This window comes from Diadema setosum, chromosome 18 (genome assembly GCF_964275005.1).
Source record: "Diadema setosum chromosome 18, eeDiaSeto1, whole genome shotgun sequence".
Classification (NCBI taxonomy): domain Eukaryota; kingdom Metazoa; phylum Echinodermata; class Echinoidea; order Diadematoida; family Diadematidae; genus Diadema; species Diadema setosum.
In genome coordinates this window covers 19,853,253-19,873,733 of record NC_092702.1, presented here as the reverse complement: position 1 = coordinate 19,873,733, position 20,481 = coordinate 19,853,253, and the positions used below count along the sequence as shown (strand labels likewise).

At 38.7% G+C, this 20,481-nt stretch overlaps 1 protein-coding gene across 1 annotated transcript in view; it reads right to left on the bottom strand.

Annotated features, from left to right (window-relative positions):
* LOC140241561 (attractin-like protein 1) overlaps positions 1 to 20,481 on the bottom strand; it is a 116,959-nt gene that overhangs the window by 23,767 nt on the left and 72,711 nt on the right. The window contains 7 exon segments of the mRNA XM_072321298.1: positions 2,287 to 2,451; positions 3,957 to 4,012; positions 4,850 to 5,009; positions 9,139 to 9,213; positions 12,467 to 12,664; positions 18,042 to 18,227; positions 18,884 to 19,004. Of these exon segments, the coding sequence (XP_072177399.1) occupies positions 2,287 to 2,451; positions 3,957 to 4,012; positions 4,850 to 5,009; positions 9,139 to 9,213; positions 12,467 to 12,664; positions 18,042 to 18,227; positions 18,884 to 19,004 (961 nt within the window).

Below are 20,481 nucleotides of genomic sequence, written 5' to 3'. Positions count from 1 at the left end.
AACAAAACATCTGACATTTATTTTAGCATCTTACGGAGCCGATTGTTACTGCTGTTCACTCCCAAAAGTAAAGGCAAACATCCAACTTTTTTTGTTGGACCGACATGTGTTTTTGTAATTGGTGGACCGACGTGTGTTTTTGGTGGCCCTTGGCCACTGTCAATGTCTAGCCCTGGTTTATGAATCCATGGAAATGGAAAAAAAGGCAGAAAGAAAGCAAAGAATGAAGAAAAGCAAGAATACAAAACATGTATAAGGCATGAGTAATTACATCAGTAGATAATTGGAACTACGCGACATGCGTTTGCATGATGCAGAAAAGGGCCTTACGAAGACGAAAGAAGTTTTTTCTGAATCGGTATGTCAGTTTAATCATTACTCGTGTAACTAAAACTTTACAAATGCGCTAAAAACGAAAACACACACATCACAAACCAAAACACAAGAAAATGCTTGTCAATTAACATGTATTAAATTCTGTTTGCGTCCTGTTTTTTTGCAAACAGGCTACTGGTATTGGTCCCTTTCCTTCGCTGAAAAACATCCGAGAGTGAATGTTGCAAAAGACGGAGATTCAATAGCTAATTGCCCCGTTCCATAGCGGTCAAGGCTTCCTCAATATAGCCCCATTCTGAACTGCTTCGTTGAGTAATCAGCACGGCAGAACAAAAGCTCTTTGTCGCACATCGAATTGCTGAGTTCTCTTGCGTTCGACTTAGCGGTACAGAGAACAATGAGCGTTCAGAAATGGCGCAAAACGCTTGCGCAGTACTTCCCTGGCGCCTTACCATGAGACAGAATTTTTTTTCGATTTGTTTTTTTCCAGAGGCCAAAATAGGCCGCATTGAATTTTGAGTAGTCCGCCACTTTGATCTCAACAAAACTTCATCCTTTTAATTCATTAGCACCAGTTATCTATAACTTTACTTCATGGAAAACGCTACCATTGCCTGGTCAAGATCAAATACTGCCCCACATGTCATAAGACTCGCAAATTTCACTTGAATCTTATTAATTTTTTGTGCTCTGATTCATTCAGCTATGGAGTCAAGGCACTCTGCAAATTAAAGACTATTCAATTTTCTCTGAAGTCCGTGTTATCAGCTAATAACATTCTGACTTCATTGATCAGCATCTGTAGGTTATTTGGCCATTATCTCTTATCCAGGAGGTTGGTGATCCCAACATGACTAGTTAACTGAGGTTTATTTGAAGAACGACACATCCTACAATCAAAGTACCGGCACATTTGAACAACTTAACCAACATTAAACACAAATACACACATACTCAGTCAACCTTGAATACACTGACCTCGCACAAAATTGGCTGCGCCGCAGAAAACTTCTACCCTGGCTTGAAAAAAAACAACATTTTTTTTATAATTCTATTGTTATAGTTCAAATTCACAGAAGTCAAAGGATTTTTGTTTGTTTGTTTGTTTGTCTGTGGTCCCTTTGGATTCAACTTAAAGGACAAGTCCACCTTCATATACATGTGGATTGAGTGAATGCAGCAATATTTGTAGAACACAGTGAAAGTTTGGGGAAAATCAGACAATCAGTTTCAAAGTCATGAATTTTTAAAGTATCTGCATAGTCACTGCTGGATGAGAAGACTACTAGAGTGTATGATGTCACGTGCGTACAACGATACAAGGAAAATATAAAAAGAATTTCACAAAATTTTACTTTTTGAAAAAGGTGCACATCTGTCCGACTTGTCACTGACGTATGTTAAGGGTAATATTATTCCCCCTTGCCTTCTGAAAGAGGGAAGTCAAGTGTTCTTTTAGTATGCGAGAAAAGTGAAAATATCTTTAATTTTCCTTATACTTTCTTCATATCGTTGTACTCATGTGACATCATAAGCTGTAGTAGTCTTCACATCCAGCAGTGACTAAGCAAAAACTTTAAAAATTCATGACTTTTAAACGGATTGTCCAATTTTCCTCAAACTCTTGCTGATGTGTTCTATTAATATTGCTGCATTCACTCAATCCAAATGTCTATGAAGGTGAACTTGTCCTTTAAGCAAGGATGGCTGTATTTATATACACACATAAAACCATTCACACTATATATGATTAAAGTATAGATTTTTGTTGTAGTTTTTTTTTTTTTAATGATATACTCTTTCATGTGTCAAACAGAAAAAAAAAAAAAAACAAACTTTGTTTAAAATTTATAGTTAGACCTATGAGGATAAAACGTGGCATTGGAGGAAATTCTATCTTTCTAAAATCCAGTTTCAATGCAATTATGCATGGGGAGCACGGAGACTCACTGGCAGTATAGGTGATGTTGAGGTAACAAGGGTTGCTGACTCGAAGCTGGAACTCTATGTCCCTTTTGGGGCTGTTGGGTGACGTCATCATGGCAATGTTGGTGTAGTTCTTGTCCTCATTCTCCGACAGGTTGAAGGTGTACTGCCAGTTCATCAAAAGCTGGTCTGTAACGGACGACAGGCAAAAGACGGGAGTCACAATTTCATTTTCCAAATACCTGATCGAAAAAACTGGATGCTTGCTGCTTTAAAGGTAGGGGATACCTTTTACAGACCTCCCAAAATGCAGCAAAACATTAAATATGAACCTCAGGGGACTTGTTTAGGCCACTGCTGAGAAATTTGGAAGTCAACAGTTATCTACAATTTGAATAATGCACAAAACTCAACTACTCAGTAGTTCTGTGTGTCAGCCACACTTAAGCCTTTTTGTTGCAGTCTTCTGTATTATAAAACTCAAATCTAAAAGTATAAGAGCTGATGTAATAACATATAGAGTGTGTGGCAAGAATGTATATGGAAATGTTTGTAAGTTTTGATGAACTTTCTTCACAAAATATACACGATGGACACACATGCAGTGCATGGGTCTGCAAAGGTAGCCTAGTAATGTACAGGAATTTACGGTGAGCCCCGAAAAAAATTCAATTCAAAATCTAACGGTCAATAAAAATGTACTAAATGTTACCTTCCACTTTCAATACTTTATGGGAGTTTCTAAAATGATACTCTCTTCAACATACCACAGTATTTATACAACTCTTCATTTAAGGCATGCAAATGGGATTCCCTACCTTTAAACCAAATTTATCAAATCATTAAATGCAATGCCACATACTTTCACAGGCACGAGGCACGTGGGGTAAATGTTCACAAAAAGGACTATTAAAATAAGATGACCAATCAGAGGTTATCACTTGTTCATCAATACAGAGGTTTTTGCTCTGTTCCATGGAAGAATATTGGGCAGCTCTTATGAATGACAAGTTGCTCTCAAGACACATTTCAGGCTGTGCAGTGCATGCACAAGTGAGTTTTCAGCTTTATCGAGACAAGTTTGTTGCAACAAATTGCCAGAGTCCTGTGCTATGAATGAATGAAAACAACAACAACAAACAAACAATCTAGTTAATATTTGTGTCTGTGTGTGTCTGCGTGTGTATGTGTATGGATGTGAGTATGTGTGCATGTTCAAATACTTTGGGATAATAAGGGTCACATCAGAACAATACACATGCGCATGAATCACTTCAAGAAATATGAGAAAATAGCTCAGTGGGTCAATAAAGTGAGTTTTGTATGTCATCAGTCCATTTTTTTTTAATTCTTTTTCTTCTTTTTTGAGAGTGGTGGACAGGAGCAGAAAGCACTGCTGTCACAAGCACGGCACTGTGAATGTGTGTGCAAATACGTGACTACTTTAAAGTGTGACTGAGTGCAACTTTGACTGTGTCCTCCATTTCCTAATTGGTGAGAAACTGAAGCAACTTCCGCCCAATCTCTCTCTCTCTCTCTCTCTCTCTATATATATATACATATATATATATATATATATATATATATATATATATATATATACATAAAGAAAAATAATAAGGTATTTCCGATTTTCCCCATGATGTAGGTGGGGGTGGGGACTGACGAAAATGACACTGGTGTGATATACTCACAGTAACAGTAGCCCCCGTCCTTGGGGTTGCCATAGTACTTGCTACTTGAGTCACATCTGTGGAATCCAAACACAAATAAAAACACTACGGGTTCAACATTTAAAGTGCTCACATAAGGAAGTAGGCTTACCAAACCTTCATTTGACCATGTTAAAGATGTGTACAATCAACAACAGGCTTACTTGAGGAATACCTGGCACAATGTCGCACTGACTCAAAATACAACTGAGCCACATCAAACATTTCACAACAAAACAATTTTTAGACCATAACACAAAATATAAATTTCTGGTCCTTTAAAACTTCACCTGTGAAGCAGTACATCAGATTGGATACTGCAATCTAGTGCTCAAGTATGCTAACATTACTATTAAAAATAACACAGAAAATAGGCTATCTTTTCAATTCTTCATGCCACTTTCGGGAGTCAAGATATATTATTTAAATTATGAATAGGATAAAATGATACAAATATGACAATTGGTCAAAACATGTTAAACTATAGTACATACACATCATGCATAATTTCAGGTAAATACTGTATACACCGAATATTTCGCGAGGTTTTTATTAACACGAATTTTGCGAGTCAGGTGCTATGCGCAAAATTAAAGGCACGCAAAAATATTGACTCTTATCCCGATGTGGACGTGACGTACGCGTGTACATTTCTCCATTCAGTAGTACAGGACTCCACGATCGCGAATTTAAACACTCACGAAATCGTCGGGGATTCCCGATTCGCGAAATATATGGCATATACAGTAATTTTAGGTGAACAGTGACATATCTTTGTACCCATCTGAATTACACACTGATACTCCTCGTTTCTGCGGCGATTTTGATCCTTGCAAAAGATGACATGTCAAATGACCAGATACCACAATAATCACCTGTCACATGTGTGACCTTTGACCCCCTTGGCATTGCAGTAGCACTCGCCCGAGGTCTGGTCGCAGACGTCCGAGTGGCCGTTGCAGCTGCAGGGGTAGCACACTCCGCCATTCCGGGGCCGACCGTAGTACCCTAGCCGGCACGTCTCGCAGGAGTCACCTGTTGAAAACACAATCCAGCCCATTCAAACTACTACCATGCAATATTTACCCAACTTTTCTCTCTTTTTTTTTTGGGGGGGGGGGGGAGGGGAGGAGGGGCAATCCAGAAAAAAGAGGGCCAATTAAATTCTTTTCTTTTTTTTAAATATATTATCTTATTCCTAGATAGTTTTACACCTCATGAAATCTTTCACGACTCAATGTCACTTGAGAGTTTAATGTAGCAATATTTGGCATGTACTTTACATCTACATCTACTATTCTTCCATTATTTTTCCCTTAAAAGTGACAAAAATGTGGTATAATGCCATTAAGATGAGTTTCAAACAATCTTGGCACAGACATTATCTGCCATCATCTTGTCCACAGTGGGTTATTTCTTGATTAAAAAAAAAAAAGAACCTTGAGGTTTGTGAACATTAGGCACAAAATGTATTCATTTAAAAAAAAAAAATGAAAACATGAAAAAGTTTTGAACAAACATGCTGCCATTATCAATCTAAATTCATTTACAAATGTCGAACACTGAAGGGTACTGGTACAATATTCATGTTTGTCAACAATACATGGCCTCAACTGAAAAAAAAACCCAAACAAACAAACAAACAAAAAAAAACCCTTTATTTCTAATCACGATGCAGCTAAAAGCAACATTCTCACTTCAACCAAGTGCAATAAAAATACAGAATGGAACATTATACAAATGATGCACAGGACAAAGTGGATCGGTGAGAATTGGATGCCCGAATTTAACTTTGGAACTGTTTGAACCCACGAGCACAGCGAGTGGGTTCTAGACTGAAAGTCAAACATGAGCATCCAATTCTCACTGATCCATAAAATAGGCCTGTGCATCATTTGTGTTATAAAATGGTCCCGTAAATTCATGAAATACAACCATTTTCCCCATCATGCATCCAGCACACCTACAACACTATACAAGACTTGAGCCATGTGTTCGGATTTTACCGGACGCATGGCTCAGTGTGAATCAGTAAAAATCAGTGCATGACAATTGACCAATCAGATTGCAGAGATTCTAAAGCCCATTTTATAAACAGTCTTGTGTGGACACTTCCCTTGCTCAGTAAAAATCCCATAAATCATCATCCTAACCCTAAATGTGCCCAGTAAAAGTTTTCCCCAGCTCCATGGAGTTAATCCTCCAATACCAAATTCATTTGGAGACTTTGGAAAGGTAATAGTAGCGTAGGCCAGCAAAAGAATTCTTACCATGCAAAACTATGAAAAAATGAAATGCTGAAGGGACTACCAAAACATTGGAATTGGTCAAATGTGCAATATAATCTACCAGTTCAATATGCATGGAAAATGACCGTATACCCACTGCTTGAAACACACACACATGGGAATCTGGAGGAGGGAGGTGAGTGAAAAGGGGAAACGGGGCACATTGAGGGCTAGGTATCTTCCATTCATTCCAAAACAAACTGAACTCAAACACGGTGCAGCATGCTACTTCACAACAGCAACATTCCTAAATTTCTAGCATCACTGTGTAAATCAGCACAATGACTCATATTAGCACACTTTAGATCTGCGACGTGAACATTAAGATGATGCAGCCTCATCGGTTGGACTATCGAAACGGCTGTAAAGATGTCTCGCATATGTGCAGAATACCAATTTTGCCTAATTAATGTAGCATCATCTTAGTGTTCGTGTAGCAGATCTAAAGCTTGCTAAACTTTCACTAGCATGCATGTCATTGGATGCCATGCTGTAAGGCAGAGTTTTTCAGATGGGTGCATGTCAACTTGGGTCAGTTTTCGGGCATGGGGGCAGGGACCTAAGTTATCACAAACCACAAAATTGGTTCAATTCAGTTCTTATCGTTAAACATCCCATAAACCACTATGATCTGTCAATAAATTTATACCCCTCTACGGCACTACAAATCCAGTTGCGAGGAACAACTAAAACTAACTATTGGGCAAGCAAAATTAAACTGGCACATAATTGTTTGATGTACAGGGCCCTTGCTCGAATGCCAATTCAAGAATGTGAAAGAAATATTGTGGTGTTGCCCTGCCCCTCTATACAGATAAGCCAAACAATTTTTTTTATTACTTGCAGTGCTTTTTCGACAACAGTAGGGGTAATTAGTAATGAAAAGTCACAATATTAATTCATGTTTCGTCAACAACATTAACATTATTATTCTGGGAGTTCCTCAGCAAGACTTTTATGAACAGGAAAGAGATGAAATGAATCTATCAAAACTCTAATGAAACTCACGTTTCAATGACAAGGGACATTAATTGTCAATTACGTTGACATATGATCTCCTATTACAAACATGCAGCTTTTGCATATGTGCATGTCAGTGTGTGTGTTTGTGAACAAATGTGTTTCAAGGCAATGCATGTATGTGGTTGTGTGTGTGTGTGTATGCATCACCTCTCTGTGAAATCTTCATACAGTACATGATATTCAATATTCACGTAACCCTAAACATATAGATGCTAATGAGTTGATGCTTCTAGCTGCTGGACTGAAGTATAGCCCCTATGACAGAGAATTGAAACTGACTGCAAATTTTTTTAATAATCAACACTACGACTCAACAGCTAGCAATGCACTTTAACAAAGTCACGATACGTCACAGCTCTTTCTAATTACTAGTACAAGATTCTTTGTTGAAGAATCCACGATATTAAAGGTAGTGTAGGTAAGTGGATAACTGGCGTTACACATGGCAGTAACTTATATGCATGCACGCAACACACGACAACAAACACACAGCTATACACACCTTGTACTATAAAGCAAAGCTAATAGTCATGGCTGCACATTGCTTCAACACACTTTCGATAATGTTGCCCAAGCCTGAGGAAGACTGAGCGATAAAAGCTACAACAATCAACACATATGTTTGCAATTTACGACCACAAGACTATGTGAATAGGTAAACACACATGTATGAAACGTTTGGCTAATTATAGAATTATATCATTTGCTACGAAACAACTGGCACTTCTCATGTTGTAATTCACTGATGCCACATAGAATGGTAAAAGCATTTTGCAAGAACATGTGAAACACCAACAGTTTCACAATCTGACTTTGAAACCAAGATGAGAGGAAAGTAAAAATGCCAATTACGTAAGGATACCTTTTCATGGAAACTTCCAGCACACTGAAGAAGAAGAATCAATTTCATGCTACGACTACCGCAGCAAAGCTCTCTTCTTCTTTTTTTTTTTTTTTTTTTTTTTTTTTGGCTTTTGTGTACAGTGCAGGATGTGTCAAATTCCTTCATCCATTTCAATGTGGCTAATATGACTGAAAGATTCCACATCACTTCAGAAAAGAAGCTTCATCCAACTTCGCTCATTTCATTTTCACTTTCCTCTCATCACCATAGTTCAGCAACAATCTCTCTTCTGGCATCAAAATCTTGGCTCCCTCTGACAAATCAACCTCATCTTTTTATTCTTTAACTGGGCTTTTCAAGCATGCATAACCAAAGTTCTTCTCAGTGCACAAACAGTGGTTTCCTCTCACGAAAGGATACAACCTTGTTTAAATAGCATATAAACAATTGGCATTTGTTGAAATGTTGCCCATACAATGCCAAGATTTCAAATCAGGTAAGGCTCCCCTCCCTCCTCCACCAAGTTTTGAAAGGGAGGGAGATAGGAGGAGCTTTTAGGGTCATAGTAACACATGTCATAGTCATGTCATAGTAACACATGTTGTAATTAGTAACCAGTTCACTGTTGTATTGAAAAATACATCGAGCAGCAAGTACATGTCTCCCTACAGTATATGCACTTGAAATGTTTCTTTATCAACACTGTATGCAGCAACCTGTGTAGTATAAAATAACACATGACTGTAGACGACACCAGCTGCTTTTTCAGCTGATACAGACAATTTGACTGTGTTTTGTGGCAACATCACACAGGATAGACCGTGACATGCGTATCTGTTCTCGACGAGCCTTGATTGCACAAGCTGCCAGAATGAGAGATTGAGCTAAAAAAATGGGGAGTGGTCTCATACTTGCTGGACACAGACAGACGGACAGACAGTTTTCACGGAGAAGACAACAAACTGGAAGGAAAAAAAAAAGGAGGTAAGAAGCTGTTGAGTTTTCGCACCTTGGGTGAAGTCTTCACATATGCCACACTCAGACGAATTTTGCGGGCATTGACTGTGACCATTGCACTGGCATGCTACGGGATTCATTCAATCCAACAGGGGGTTACAAATGACGAAGGTGGGACCAACGGTCGTCGGACCAACGGTCGAACGAAGGGAGAGCGGTATCCATGAGGAAGGAGGAAATTGGAGGTACAGTAAGAACAAAAACGAGAAAAAGAAAAATATCTTCAGCAGCTAATAACAAACATTCAGATATTACTGTGAACATAAAAAAGAGAAATCATATGAAATCATGAGTTGAAACCGGTAAAATGAAATTTCCTACCATGAGCTCAAATGATAATCACAATGAATAAAAATGAAAAAGAATATATAATGTAATGAACTTTGTGTGTCACTAAACTTATAAGCAATGAGAACAAAATAAAGGCAGTGCAGATTTGGACAAAGACAAGACACAGGATACTGAGGTGAAAGGTGAGAGTGACAACTCAACATTCTTGAGAAACTATATGGCCAAAAAAGGATTTGAAGTTCACCACAAAACACACATACCCGAAAATACAGACAGACAGACACACAAACACACACACACACACACACACACACACACACACACAAAATGTTAGTGGAGAGATTGTTAAGAGCTTTCATTGCCAGATAGGAGAGAAAGTTCATTTTGTGAAGAAATGATACCACAGTGGATGGCCTCGATAAAGAGATGAAAGGAAAATAATCTTGGTAACTTGATGCTGGGTAACAAATTATGACAGGGCTACAGGAAGGAAAGAAAAGCTTTTCAGTTGAAGCGATGTAAACACCTCCCTGTAATGCACAGATCTACCAAACATGGTTATGGAAGTTACAGGGCCACATTTTCCATGGCATATCAATGGTATGCCTTCGAATCATTTTGTTTGTACTAGGGACTACTACCTTCACCATCTGCACAGCAAGATCCTGTTGGCAATGCAGGTACAATATTCAATCATAAAACATTCCACTTTTAGATATACCCATTTTGGTAAGAACACTGGAGGATGTATGGGTTGTGATACATGCCCTTTTCAATTTATTGCCTGAATTTATTGCATGTTAACCCTAACTAGGCCGGAGGGGGGGGCCTTCGAGGCCCCCCCCCCCCCGATGTTTTGTGCGATGTATCGCTATCGCGAAAAGCTATCACCGCAATGTTTCAAGACTTTTTTCTTTCGAGTCTCCCGCATCTTTTGACACCAAATTTGCGATGCCCGGACGCGCGGTTCAGAAGTTGCGCACAAATATAAGTCTATGCATGTCAGACTAAAAATTGCTCAAAAACGTGGATTCGTGTACAATTTCAATGCAAACTGTGCTTACAGGCAAATTTCATAAAAGCATGATTATTTTGGGGTTTTATTGATTAGAGTCACTTCATAACATATTTTCTCGTATGAAACAATGTCACGGACAAATTTTATCGAAAAAACAATGCAAAACATAAAGTTGAAAAAACAAAGAAAAACATAAGAAATTTAAAAAACAATAAAATACAGGAAATTTTTCCAATTGCACAATTTTTTTCTCTTACATTTGCTATGGACACTAAAAAGAATATTTACACAAAAAATGTGCCTGTTTTGAGGTTTATTTAGTGATTTATACCAAATTGACTGATTTCATGCATCATTATGTATAAATTAGCATAATTTAGCATAAATGATAATTTTTTTGAAAAACTAACTTCATGATACTTTACATTACATCATAGGTCATAGGCAATGTGTGTGCCAATTTTCGTCGCGATAGCGCGGCCGATGGCCGAGGTCGGGGGGGGGGGGGGCTCCCCCCCCCTCCCCCAGCTCTATCATCTACCTAAATAGCCCGGCTTAGTTAGGGTTAAAAAGGACCTATTCTCACTCCTGCCTAAACACTAAGTGTACACTATGCACATGGACCTCAAGGAACAGTCGAAATGTTGTCTTATTATTCAAGGCAGCACATTCGGATGCATGCTCACAAAACTTTGATTGCAGAAAGCATGCCAGAAGGAAATGATGTAAATGTTGTGTGATTGACTCTGGGTGGCTGATAACCAGATTCAAAAGATTTTGAATGCGCGCCATTATTATGCGCTCAAAACAACTCCGGAATTCCGCTTTAAGGTGGCATGTTTATTATCAAACAGCTGTACATGAAGGGATTTCAAAACCAGGCATACATGTACATCAATCCTTTTGACATGGGTCAGGGACTTTACCATAGTTGGAAATATATCATTGACGCTTATAAACTATGCTCTATGGTCATCCATCACAATTTACCAATGACTGCATTGTTGTTGCACTTGTGTACATACACATGAAGGATATCAATCTTCATAGTATTGGAAAGGCACCAAAACATTATAATTTTTGAAAAGAACTTTGCGCAAAAACTGTTTTGCAAAATATTTGGGAATATAGAGTTCCTTGATCCATTACTCATAAAGCTTACATACATATAATACAAAAGAGGATGTCTTGATAAATGCCAAGACAATGATTGACAAATTCAAACTCATTCAGCAATACACCAATGCAAAGGTCAAAGGTCACATTCACAAGGTGCAAGAGGGAGAAGAAAGAACATACAGTGCAGGTGAAAGGACATGCATAAAGGTAAAGGTAAGGTGTCAAACCATGCACAAACAAACTGTCACACATAGTTGAAAGAAATGACAATGAGCACTACGAGAAAGAAAATGTACAGAACAATGCCTAAAACACTGCTAGAAAATTATAAAAAGAACACTTTGATAAACCAAGCGATAAATGCCTAGCTTGCTTTGAGCAGAAGTATAATGAACTGAATATTTTACGTACAGTCATATAATTTGAAACAGCCACTTCAATCAGTTTAATGCTGCTTACTGCTTTAATTTGTATGTATTTACGAATATATCACTTTGGAAAAATGAACAATAAATAATAGTGCATTTCGTACAGAATATTACATCTCAGAGATTACATGAGCAGCACATACACTGTATAAAAAGGGGAAAACTACAAAGGCTTTAACAGTACATTGTATATGCCAAAAACAGATTTTGAGCAAATTTCAAGTGGTATCATATAGACAAATGTGCATCATTATGTATTTCAATTTATGGGACATTTTTAATCTTATCCCCTGTGGTCTCACAGCATCACATGTGGCCTTAAAAGAAAGTTACGTTGATTTTTAGTAAAACATTATATAATTTACTTACATTTACACCCTGAGTAACCTTATAGACAGAGAAGGATAACACAGGCATCAGTTTGAATTGATGGCGGAAAGCCAAAGTTCTGAGGCACAACTCACATGGGCACTGGACAAAGTACCAGTTGCTGGCGGGGCACAGATTGTAGTCCAGGACCGGTTCTGGGCCTTGGACGTTGATGGGTCCCGTGTAGCTTCCTTCCATGCAGGTCCCGAGGCCGGTCCGCATGCCCGTGTCGCACCAACCGCACGCCGGGTCCGCCTCGCAGTCCCCACATGTGGGGTGGTCGGCGCAAGAACCTGTCGCATTAGCATCATAACTTCATGAAATTCACATCGTTTCCCAGAATTTTTCTAATCGAAAATTGTGACATTTTAGAAACAGAATGACGATTAGATAGGTAATTATTGCTTGTAATAGCACCCCCCAAATGGTTTGATAACGAGAGCTGACAGTGCCCACCAGTACAGCCACTATCACCTGATCAAGGGAGAGTTGGGAAACATGGCCTTTGTCCCAATGAAGCAACTATCCTGACTAGATAAGGACAGAAACTGACAATGTTTTATGTGGTTGGCTTAAGTTGCAGCTGAGAAGGGCTTTGTGTGCTGGTCAGTTATGTTATGCTCTGTCCAACAGCAAATCCTGACAAAGAAGAGGTGTTGCTTGTTTGTTTGTTGTTGTTTTTTCAATACCTATAGCTACCAATATCTAATTGGTTTGCTCCAATATCTAACTGGTTTGCTTCCTTCAGAATAAGGATGAATTTCACACGTATTCATATAACTATATGATGGATGATGTACCACTCTTGAATCATTATTATTGTGGGGGGTTTTTTGGGGTTTTTTTTTGTTTTTGTTTTGTTTTGTTTTTTTTTTTTGGGGGGGTCAATAATATGATGTAGAAAATAACACGACTGGGAAATGTTAACGTGATAATGTCCGGTTAAAGTTGCATCAAGGAAACGACGTTGGCTGTTTATCACCATTTCATAATTGGTGGAGCAAGCTCCCTGATGCTGATACACGTAGTGTTACTTTTTCTCACAGAACAGCTTCAACATGACAATCTAACAAAGTGTAACAATAAGATGTGTCACAATCTACAGCCAATCTGAGCCCTGTACTACTTATTCGACACCATCGTGATATATCTTTTGTCCTTGACGGTAATTTCATACATGTTACATTAGGCTAGGCCGCATCACCTTGGTCAACTCAAAAAAAAAAAAAAAAAATGAAATAAAATATTTACAACAGAGGGTGACAGGAGATGACTCATACACTTCTGTATGTTCCCCTCCTCCCACCTCATCCTTCCTCTGCACCTTTAAAGGGATCATATAGTTTTGGTTGAGACCTAATTTCAGGCTTCTAATATTTTTTTGGTGAGATAATGAGAAACCTCTTATTAACCCTATCTCTGTCACGGGCCGATTAAATCGGCCCAAAAACTGCAATAGAAATGCTTCGGCCGATAATATCGGCCCTATTTTGATTGACAGATTACTTCAAAGGCTATGAGACTACCACTCTGTAAACTCATTTGTGATTGGCTGACAGTGTAAGGAAACGATTTCCAGCGTGAAAAAAGCTTCCCCACCTTTGACCAATCAGGAAAGCTTTCTCAAAGTCCAAGAAATTGTGGTGGCCCCGCCCATGTTCATTTGCATGTCAGACTGCAATGTATTGTGTACAGTTTTGCCATGTGTGGAGAACTTACAAGAATCTGTATATGTGGGACTGTAATAGAGATCGCCGCGAGCGATTAAAAGATCGTACACGTGGGTCAATTTTCATCTATTTCATCTAAGTCAAAATAGTAAAACATGAAGTGAAAACATTCAGATTAGGGATTTCAACATCTCTGAATTCTGTGAAGGGGTATAGTTTCAGTAATATCGGCCTCATAAATGATCTGAAGAATAGATGAACACTGCACATTCGGTGCAGCAGTTGCAACTGTTTACTCAGCACTACCAGCAATGCAATGGGTCTCTAGTTAGCCGGGGCCAGCGGGGCAGGTGCAAGGAGCAATAGGGTTACAGTAGCTTCCTGCTGGCGGCCTGAAGCTGTACAGTCTTGATGTTGGGGTATGTTTGACTGTTTATTATTATTACATGATGAAACCGTCACTATGCAAAACTTCAGTTCAATGCAGGTTTATCACAAAGAAAATGACTGCTGTGATAGTTAATTCTGTTTCAATAAGGAAAGTGCAGAAAGTCGTAGACTAGCATATGATGATCAACTGGAATGCATGGACACTCCAACGTCTGAATATTTTCAATAACATTTTTTATCCTTAGATTATCTTATCATTATGGCATTATCATAGGACAAGATTATATAAATTTGAAAGAAAAAAGCACAATTCAATTTATATTTCCAGCTTGACAAGATACAAACACGCTTTGTCTACTTTCAGGCCAACATCACTCACAAAATCAGAAATTACACAAAATGTGTGAAATCTAGGTTGTAATTGCCGCAGACTTTTGTTCATAAAATGAAAAGTAGTGATGCTATTGATGAAAAAATCATACCATCTGAAAGCTGAATAAATTCTCTACAACATCTATGAGACCTTTTTGTGATGCAAGCTCATGTTGTGTGGAAAAATGAGGTGGTAACATGTAGAAACAAGGAAAAGTAGAATTTACGCGATGCGTAATATATGTCCCCGCCGGAAGTAGCATTTTGTAGCAAAATGTACAATACAGGTCACAAATCAAGGTCAAAGGTCAAAGAAATCAAAGGTCAAAATTCTGTGTAGGAGTTTTGAAGCCCTCACCTGCTGCCATCACATAAAGCAAACGGAATCGAAATCGGGTTAGAAATGGCGAAGGAGTAGCATTTTGTAGCCATTGTACAATATAGGTAAAAAATCAAGGTCAAAGGTCAAAGAAGTCAAAGGTCAAAATTCTGTGTAGTAGTTTTGAAGCCCTCACCTAGTGCCATCACATAAAGCAAACAGAATCGAAATCGGGTTAGAAATGGCGAAGGAGTAGCATTTTGTAGCAAAATGTACAATACAGGTCAAAAATCAAGGTCAAAGGTCAGAGAAGTCAAAGGTCAAAATTCTATGAAGAAGTTTTGAAGCCCTTACGTATCACCATCACATAAAGCAAACAGAATCAAAATCGGGTTAGAAATGGTGAAGGAGTAGCATTTTGTAGCCAATGTACATGTACAATATAGGTCAAAAATCAAGGTCAAAGGTCAAAGAAGTCAAAGGTCAAAATTCTGTGTAGAAGTTTTGAAGCCCTCACCTAGTGCCATCACATAAAGCGAGCGGAATCGAAATCGGGTTAGAAATGGCGAAGGAGTACATTTTGTAGCAAAATGTACAATAGGCCTACAGGTCAAAAAATCAAGGTCAAAGGTCAAAGAAGTCAAAGGTCAAAATTCTGTGTAGAAGTTTTGAAGCCCTCAACTAGTGCCATCACATAAAGCAAACGGAATCGAAATCGGGTTAGAAATGGCGAAGGAGTAGCATTTTGTAGCAAAATGTACAATATAGGTCAAAGGTCAAGGTCAAAGGTCACAACTGAAATTCTGTGTAGAAGTTTCAAAGCTCCCACATAGTGCTATCATATAAAGCAAACAGAATCAAAATTGGCTCATAAATGACAGAGAAGTAGCAAATTGAAGATTTTGATCACACACGGACGCACACACGGACACACGGACGGACACACGGACGGACACACACACGTACGGAGCCCGTTTCATAGTCCCCTGCTCGAACTCGTTCGGCGGGGACAATAAGTCTGCATTGATAATTATGTGACATAAGAGGGCGTCCTACTTAAAATTGAAGTGCGCCCTCACTCAGATTATTATGGAAAATGAAAGTTTAGACCATAAGCTTTCAAATGATGTATAACATGACACATTAATGTCAATAATAATAATCAGAAATGGCCATCAACAATCTTGTGTCTGTGCACTACAAAATATCTGAGCAGTCTGGCTACGGCGTATGTGACAGATATAGGGTTAAATATGAAAGAGCATGTAATTCTATGAGGAATTCAACGTTTATTTGACGAAAATTGGTTTTGAAATGACTGAGATATCCAAATAAGAGCTATTCTAATAAAGTGTGGGACCCAAACTTTACTACGATCGCTTTGTTTACTTTGTTTTTGGATGTTTCAGTCATTCCAAACCCGATTTTCATCAAATAAACTTTGAATTCCTCTTAAAGGTATTAGCCCACATTTGTAAACCTGCAGTAATTGGTCTCATAGTTGGCATGGAGTTTGGGTATGATTGCAGTAACACCTGTGCAAAATTTTGTTCCAATTAGTCCATTACTTTCATAAAAATAAATGAAAATGCACCGTAATCCGTATGCATGCGTATAACGCTCGCTAGCTCCGGTCCACGTACGTGTTACATGTACAATGTACGTAGCTATAGCCCGCGCTCGTAATTTGATTTTGGGTCGGGTTGACCCGGTATGAAAATTGATTTTAAAACGATGATTTTCTCTCTATTATCGAATGGTATAGACAAAGAGCGACAGGTGAGGTATGTTACTGTTATAACTTATACTTGAAGTCATATTGGACCTGTTTTATGCAGTTTTGATTTTCGTGGGTTTGCAAATGTGGGCTAGTACCTTTAAAATGGTATGCTCTGTACTATATATCATAATTGTTTTCTTGGTATCTCACAAAAAGTTAAAAGCCCAATTCTCATCTCCACCAATACGGTACCATCCCTTTAATTTTTCACAAAGTGGGGGACTCGCATGGAAGGAAGTGATTGATTGCAGTTATGTGAGAAATGTGTTCTCCTTCATTGTGGGGGGGGGGGGGGGAGGGACAAGTTCAACACTGGTAGGGAGTATTGAGTTTGCCAACATCAGGGGTTCGTAATTTTGTTCTCTTGTTTGTTTGTTTGTTTGTTTTTAGAGGGGGAGTACTGTAAAAGTGGAGATTCATGCTCGAGTAAATTCTTATGCTCAGCCTGGTAAGATTAATTTTGCACGATTTTAATTTCGCATGTGGTCACAACGATAGAGCAAGCACTTCGGACAGCTGACCGCTGCCATGGCACTTACGGGCTGTGGCAGTACATGCTACAGTAAAATATAACTGGCCCGCATTACAGCAGGAAATTGTATCACGCTGTAGGGTTAGCGAATGTGAACAAAACGTCAAATTCTACAACAATTATACCCCTTAAATATACCTACCTTGTGATCAAAGATATGAAATGCGAACAAATATCAATAAATAAGACAATATCTTATTCAAACCTGCCATAGCAGCAACCTGCTATCAAACAACGAACTACACTCAATTCTCCCCAATAGAAAAGTCAGGTCAAAAACCATGTCTATAGCAGCCAACTGTCTCCAATGGCCACTTTTTTTGTTTCCCTTGGATGGTCACTATAGACAGAATTGACTGTACATATAATAAGAACTATTATTTGATGGTTTTACTTTCGCCCTAGTTTCATGTTGCACAAAATGAGCAAGAATTTCCACTTTTTCAGTATAGGGTTGGGGTGGTGAATGATGCATTCACTCGGACGAGCATAACTAGGAGTGAGGGGGCGAGTGAAGAGAAGCTACAGACAAAGAAGAGGATGGCTGTAGGACAGATGACCAGTAGGGGCTAGTGGGGTGGGGGGAGGACACATATGGACAACTCACTGGGACAGCCCTCCAGGGTGGTCCTCCACTCCAGGCACAGTCCGTAGGGGAAGGAGGTCATGTAGGAGTTAGACTCGATGCAGCGCTGCTGGCTAGCGCACCACATGCACTGGCTGTTGGAATTGGGCAGGCAGCTGGCGCAGTTGTTGTAGTTCTCGCAGGGATCGTCGCAGGAAACCGGGTCCTCTGCGAAGGCAACAAAGCGAATCCTCCCCGTTGAATCCTCATTTCACATACATGTTGTAACTCGGCACTCCCAAGATATTCTCGCAATATACACATAATAATGCAGAGTTTGATCAATAAATGGGCTAGGAGCCATCTTTAAAATTTTTTAAGTAAGTCCATTATCAGATACAGCAACCTTTCCAGCGACAACTCACTTGCAACAGAACAAGAATTACTCTTGAAGTTATGATTGAAAATGTTCCATACATTCTGATTATTTTCTTTGTTGTTTTGCAGCTTTACTGGCAAACATCTCAATTTGAGAATGGAATTAACTTGTTTTGTGATTAAACTTCATATGTATATCGATATATATATATACCACAAATTACTGCGGTTTTTTTTTGCCAAAAAAAAAAAAAGTTTGCAAAGCATTTTGGTAGAAAAGCATGACCAACTGCCAGCGAAAGATCAAAACGTAACCTAGCATTAATGCATTGATCAGTAGCATGCATTTCAATAATAAGTAACCAATAACTTAAGCTCATTTAACCACAAAAAAAAGAAAGAAGGAAAAGTAATAATCCTAGGAGTTTCTCTCTCTCTTTATGATGCTAAATGTTGCGTTTCTTCAAATCAAAAGGCTGACGGATCGGTCATGATTTTTCTCTCACCTGATGGAGAGGATGCTTGACACCCTGCGCTTGAGCTCCACTGGCAACCCTCCTTGCTGTTGCACACACGGCAGCTTGTATGGACTGAGCACTGCGCCTTACTACACTCCCGACTTGACACCTGGCAGTGAAGAAGAATTTGCATTTCAACATCTACCAACACTGCACTGCTGCTGCAGCTGCTGCAACTACTGCTGCTGCTGCTGCTGCTACTACTACTACTACTACTTCTACTACTACTACCACCACTAGTACTACTTCTACTGCTACTACTACTACTTCTACTACTACTACCACCACTAGTACTACTTCTACTGCTACTACTACTACTTCTACTACTATTACTTCTATTACCACCACCACTACTACTACTACTACTACTACTACTACTACTATCACTCCCTCTACCACTATCAATACCATTTCCACCACTACTGCTACTGCTACTACTACTACTACTACTACTACTACTACTACTACTACTACTACTACTACTACTACTACTACTACTACTACTACTACTACTACTACTACTACTACTACTACTACTACCACTACCACCACTATCACTACCATTACCATTTCCACTACCATTAACACTACCAATACCATTTCCACTAACACTAACACTAACACTAACACTACCCTACCATTTCCACTACTACTACTACTACTACTTCTACTACCACCACCATTACCATTACCATTTCCATTACCACTACCACTACCATTTCCACTACTACTACTACTACTACTACTACTACGTACAATGATGCCAATAATATGTCATATTTCAAGAAGTCGTATCTGCTGTCAATGTAATTCCCCTGCTCTTGAACTCCTGCTTTTTTTTTTTTTTCTTTTTTTCCTATTCTCTCTGCTGCTAAGAGCATGTATTTACAGTAATACGGGTGCAGATCCACATTAAGCATGGGATTAAAAAGTAAATCTACATCACTGATTATGATCGCGATTTGTAATACCACAAGAACCACTGGATTTAACGCCCACGACACTAAGCGTTGGTTGATTAGACATTAGAGGATTTCTAGACACTTCCCTACGGAGGCAGCTGGCCTATTCCGGATGAGAATAATTCCTCTTCATTTTAATGAAATTCTTTACTTCTCACGAAATTAACCAACTAGTTGAGGTGATTCTCCATACCTATCCATAAATTGGCTCTTAATGTGCAGGGATCACACATTTACTAAAAAAATCAGTAAAATCTACATGTAGGTGAAATACTGATACTGCTGTTTCTGATTTCTGAAACACACATACTTCATACTTGAAGGTAGTGCAATATCTGTGTATAAAGTCATTTGGTGTACTAATCATTTTAGGCAATAGCAGCCATACATCATCACTGGGGTGGCAAGACCTCAAATCTAAAATCATGAACTTTCTGGAGAATGAAAAACTTTTTTATTTTTGCAACATTCTTGGAAAATATCTCCAATGTCACCATCCAATAGTGTAGGAATGTTGTTTTGGATTACATCAATAACTGTATTGTTTTAAGACTCAAATCATTACCTTCAATAATAAAGATTGAGTTAGGTGGTTTTGTAATATATGAAAATATTTTCAACAAT